A 5,383-nucleotide genomic window follows, 5' to 3' on the forward strand; every position below is an offset into this window, starting at 1 on the left:
TGTCTCTATGTGTCTCTATGTGTCTCTATGTGTCTCTATGTGTCTCTATGTGTCTCTATGGGTCTCTATGGGTCTCTATGGGTCTCTATGGGTCTCTATGGGTCTCTATGTGTCTCTATGTGTCTCTATGTGTCTCTATGTGTCTCTATGTGTCTCTATGTGTCTCTATGGGTCTCTATGGGGTCTCTATGGGTCTCTATGTGTCTCTATGTGTCCCTATGTGTCTCTATGGGTCTCTATGGGTCTCTATGGGTCTCTATGGGGTCTCTATGGGTCTCTATGTGTCTCTATGTGTCTCTATGTGTCTCTATGTGTCTCTATGTGTCTCTATGTGTCTCTATGTGTCTCTATGTGTCTCTATGTGTCTCTATGTGTCTCTATGGGTCTCTATGTGTCTCTATGTGTCTCTATGGGTCTCTATGTGTCCCTATGGGTCTCTATGGGTCTCTATGGGGTCTCTGGGTCCCCGTGGGCCCCACTCACGTCGTAGAAGTCGGTCTTGAACTTGTCAGTGCTGAGCACGGGCAGGCAGTGGCAGAGGGCGCAGGCCTCGCGCAGCAGCTCGTGGTTGAAGGGCAGCGCCCCTGCGGGACCCACACGGAGCCGTGGGGCGGGGACCCACAGGGAGCTATGGGGCGGGGAGCTATGGGGCAGGGAGCTATGGGGCAGGGAGCCACTGGGAGCTATGGGGCAGGGAGCTATGGGGCAGGGAGCTATGGGAGCTATGGGGCAGGGAGCTATGGGGCAGGGAGCTATGGGGCAGGGAGCCACTGGGAGCTATGGGGCAGGGAGCTATGGGGCTGGGAGCCCTGGGAGCTGGGGCAGGGAGCTATGGGGCAGGGAGCTATGGGGCAGGGAGCCACTGGGAGCTATGGGGCAGGGAGCTATGGGGCGGGGAGCTATGGGGCAGGGCGCCATGGGGCAGGGAGCTATGCGGCAGGGAGCTATGGGGCAGGGAGCCACTGGGAGCTATGGGGCAGGGAGCTATGGGGCAGGGAGCCACTGGGAGCTATGGGGCAGGGAGCTATGGGGCAGGGAGCCACTGGGAGCTATGGGGCAGGGAGCCATGGGGCAGGGACCCACTGGGAGCTATGGGGCAGGGACCCACATGGAGCTATGGGGCAGGGAGCCATGGGGCAGGGACCCACACGCAGCTATGGGGCAGAGCCATGGGGAGCTATGGGGCAGGGAGACATGGGGGGGGACCCACAGGGAGCTATGGGGGGAGCTATGGGGCAGGGAGACATGGGGGGGGACCCACACGCAGCTATGGGGGGAGCGATGGGGCGCCATGGGGAGCTATGGGGCGGGGAGCCATGGGGCGGAGCCATGGGGGGGGAGCCATAGGGAGCTATAGGGGGGAGAGCCATGGGGAGCTATGGGGTGGGGAGCCATGGGGGGGAGCCATGGGGGGCAATGGGGGGGGGCCATGGGGGGGGGCCATAGGGAGCTATGGGGCAGGGAGCCATGGGGAGCTAGGGGGCGCGGAGCGATGGGGTGCTATGGGGAGCTATGGGGCGGAGCCATGGGGCTCTATGGGGCGCTATGGGGCAGGGTACTCACCGGCCTCGGCCGCCCTCACGTACTCCAGGATGAGGCGCACGCGGCTGTGCAGCATCTTGATGGCGCTGTGCTGGGCTATGAGGTGCTCGGCCACTGTGGGGCGGGGGTCAGCCCCATAGCGCCCAGAGACCGGCCCCATAGAGCCCAGCCCCATAGCGCCCAGAGACCGGCCCCATAGAGCCCAGCCCCATAGCGCCCAGAGACCGGCCCCATAGAGCCCAGCCCCATAGAGACCAGAGACCGGCCCCATAGAGCCCAGCCCCATAGAGCCCAGCCCCATAGCGCACAGAACCCAGCCCCATAGAGCCCAGCCCCATAGAGCCCAGCCCCATAGAGCCCAGCCCCATAGCGCCCAGCCCCATAGCGCCCAGAGACCGGCCCCATAGAGCCCAGCCCCATAGCGCACAGAGCCCAGCCCCATAGAGCCCAGCCCCATAGAGCCCAGCCCCATAGCGCACAGAACCCAGCCCCATAGAGCCCAGCCCCATAGAGCCCAGCCCCATAGCGCACAGAACCCAGCCCCATAGAGCCCAGCCCCATAGAGCCCAGCCCCATAGCGCACAGAACCCAGCCCCATAGAGCCCAGCCCCATAGAGCCCAGCCCCATAGAGCCCAGCCCCATAGCCCATCCCTATAGCCCATCCCCATCTCTCTATATCCCCATACCCACCCCACATCCCCCCCCCCCCCCCCCCCCCCCCCCAACCCCTCCCCCCCGCACCGGTGCTGCTCTCCCCGCCCCCCGTCGCCGTCATCCTGGCCACGTGATCCACGCCGATTCGCTCCGCCTCCTCCGTGGCCAGGGTATAGGGCAGCTCCGCGAACAGCATCGTGGCCTATGGGGCGGAGCCATGGGGGGCTGGGGGCGCCCCATAGAGACCCATAGAGACCCATAGAGACCCATAGGGACACATAGAGACCCATAGAGACCCCATAGAGACACATAGAGACCCATAGAGACCCCATAGAGACACATAGAGACCCATAGAGACCCATAGAGACACATAGAGACCCATAGAGACACATAGAGACACATAGAGACCCATAGAGACCCATAGAGCCCATAGAGCCCATAGAGACCCCATAGAGCCCCACAGAGAGCCCATAGACCCCCCCCATAGACCCCACAGATCCCCACTTACACCCATAGAGCCCCCTTCAGACCCCATAGAGCCCCACTTAGACCCCATAGAGCCCCATTTACACCCCACAGAGCCCCATTCAGACCCATTCCAGACCCATTTCCCCCCCCAGCCCCATAGAGCCCCCCCAGCCCCATAGCTCCCATTCCCCCCCCAGCCCCATAGCTCCCACTGCCCCCCCAGCCCCATAGCTCCCATTCCCCCCCCAGCCCCATAGCTCCCACTGCCCCCCCAGCCCCATAGCTCCCCATAGCTCCCATTGCCCCCCAGCCCCATAGTGTCCCCCCAGCCCCATAGCTCCCCATAGCTCCCATTGCCCCCCCAGCCCCATAGCTCCCCCCAGCCCCCTTTCTGCACATAGGTCCCTTTGCCCCCCCAGCCCCATAGAGTCCCCCCAGCCCCATAGCTCCCCATAGCTCCCACTGCCCCCCCAGCCCCAGAGTCCCCCCAGCCCCATAGCTCCCCATAGCTCCCACTGCCCCCCCAGCCCCATAGCTCCCCCCCATAGCTCCGCCCCATAGCTCCCCCCCAGCCCCATAGCTCCCCATAGCTCCCATTGCCCCCCCAGCGCCCCATAGCTCCCCATAGAGCCCCCCCAGCCCCAGCCCCATAGCTCCCCATAGCTCCCATTGCCCCCTTACCTCCCCATTGATGATGTCAATGACTGACTCGAACACGCTCACAGGCAGCTGGGGGGGGAACAGAGCTCATATGGGGGGGCCCTATAGAAATGGGGGGTGCCCCATAGAAATGGGGGTTCCCTATAGAAATGGGGGTTCCCTATAGAAATGGGGGGTTCCCCTATAGAAATGGGGGTTCCCTATAGAAATGGGGGTTCCCTATAGAAATGGGGGTTCCCCTATAGAAATGGGGGTTCCCTATAGAAATGGGGGTTCCCTATAGAAATGGGGGTTCCCCTATAGAAATGGGGGTTCCCTATAGAAATGGGGGTTCCCCTATAGAAATGGGGGTTCCCTATAGAAATGGGGGTTCCCTATAGAAATGGGGGGTGCCCTATAGAAATGGGGGTTAGAAATGGGGGTTCCCTATAGAAAGGGGGGTTCCCTATAGAAAGGGGGGGTTTCCCTATAGAAATGGGGGTTCCCCCCCATAGAAATGGGGGTTCCCTATAGAAATGGGGGTTCCCTATAGAAATGGGGGTTCCCTATAGAAATGGGGGGTTCCCTATAGAAATGGGGTTCCCTATAGAAATGGGGGTTCCCTATAGAAATGGGGGGTTCCCTATAGAAATGGGGGGGGGGGTTCCCCTATAGAAATGGGGGTTCCCTATAGAAATGGGGGTTCCCTATAGAATGGGGGGTTCCCTATAGAAATGGGGGGGTTCCCTATAGAAATGGGGGTTCCCGATAGAAATGGGGGTTCCCCTATAGAAATGGGGGTTCCCTATATATGGGGGTTCACGAAGAAATGGGGGGGTTCCCCTATAGAAATGGGGGTTCCCTATAGAAATGGGGGGGTTCCCTATAGAAATGGGGGTTCCCCTATAGAAATGGGGGTTCCCTATAGAAATGGGGGTTCCCCTATAGAAATGGGGGTTCCCTATAGAAATGGGGGTTCCCTATAGAAATGGGGGGGTTCCCCTATAGAAATGGGGGTTCCCTATAGAAATGGGGGTTCCCCTATAGAAATGGGGGTTCCCCTATAGAAATGGGGGTTCCCTATAGAAATGGGGGGGTTCCCCTATAGAAATGGGGGTTCCCTATAGAAATGGGGGTTCCCTATAGAAATGGGGGGTTCCCCTATAGAAATGGGGGGTTCCCTATAGAAATGGGGGGTGCCCTATAGAAATGGGGGTTCCCTATAGAAATGGGGGTTCCCTATAGAAATGGGGGTTCCCCATAGAAATGGGGGTTCCCTATAGAAATGGGGGTTCCCCTATAGAAATGGGGGGGTTCCCTATAGAAATGGGGGTTCCCTATAGAAATGGGGGGGTTCCCTATAGAAATGGGGGTCCCCCCCATAGAAATGGGGGTTCCCTATAGAAATGGGGGTTCCCTATAGAAATGGGGGGGTTCCCCTATAGAAATGGGGGTTCCCTATAGAAATGGGGGGGTTCCCTATAGAAATGGGGGGGTTCCCCTATAGAAATGGGGGTTCCCTATAGAAATGGGGGTTCCCTATAGAAATGGGGGGTTCCCTATAGAAATGGGGGGTTCCCTATAGAAATGGGGGGGTTCCCCTATAGAAATGGGGGTTCCCTATAGAAATGGGGGGGGTTCCCTATAGAAATGGGGGTCCCCCCCATAGAAATGGGGTCCCCATCACTCACATCCGTGTGCTTGGTCATGGGGTTCAGCTTCAGGAAGAGGGGGCTCTCGATGATCTCACAGACCTATAGGGGATAGAGGGGGTAAGGGGGGGACCCCTATAATGGGGGTGTGACCCCTATAATGGGGTGACCCCTATAATGGGGTGGGGGTGACCCCTATAATGGGGGGTGACCCCTATAATGGGGTGGGGGTGACCCCTATAATGGGGGGGTGACCCCTATAATGGGGTGGGGGTGACCCCTATAATGGGGTGGGGGATCCCTATAATGGGGTGGGGGCGACCCCTATAATGGGGTGACCCCTATAATGGGGGGGTGACCCCTATAATGGGGTGGGGGTGACCCCTATAATGGGGGTGACCCCTATAATGGGGGTGACCCCTATAAT

General features: G+C 59.5%; 1 protein-coding gene across 1 annotated transcript; it reads right to left on the reverse strand.

Annotated features, from left to right (window-relative positions):
* Nucleotides 1–483: 483 nt before the first annotated feature.
* LOC130606906 (COP9 signalosome complex subunit 6) lies at nt 484–5,058 on the reverse strand (the record flags this gene model as incomplete). The annotated part of the gene is made up of 5 exons (XM_057423527.1): nt 484–584; nt 1,564–1,656; nt 2,285–2,399; nt 3,347–3,394; nt 4,996–5,058. Coding segments are annotated over 5 exons (420 nt in total), but the record flags the coding sequence as incomplete, so codon positions are not given.
* Between the last annotated feature and the right edge of the window lie 325 nt (nt 5,059–5,383).

Source organism: Pezoporus wallicus, unplaced genomic scaffold (assembly GCF_028554395.1).
Source record: "Pezoporus wallicus isolate ANWC-B61680 ecotype Strahan unplaced genomic scaffold, APGP_CSIRO_Pwel_v1 contig_11256, whole genome shotgun sequence".
Classification (NCBI taxonomy): Eukaryota; Metazoa; Chordata; class Aves; order Psittaciformes; family Psittacidae; genus Pezoporus; species Pezoporus wallicus.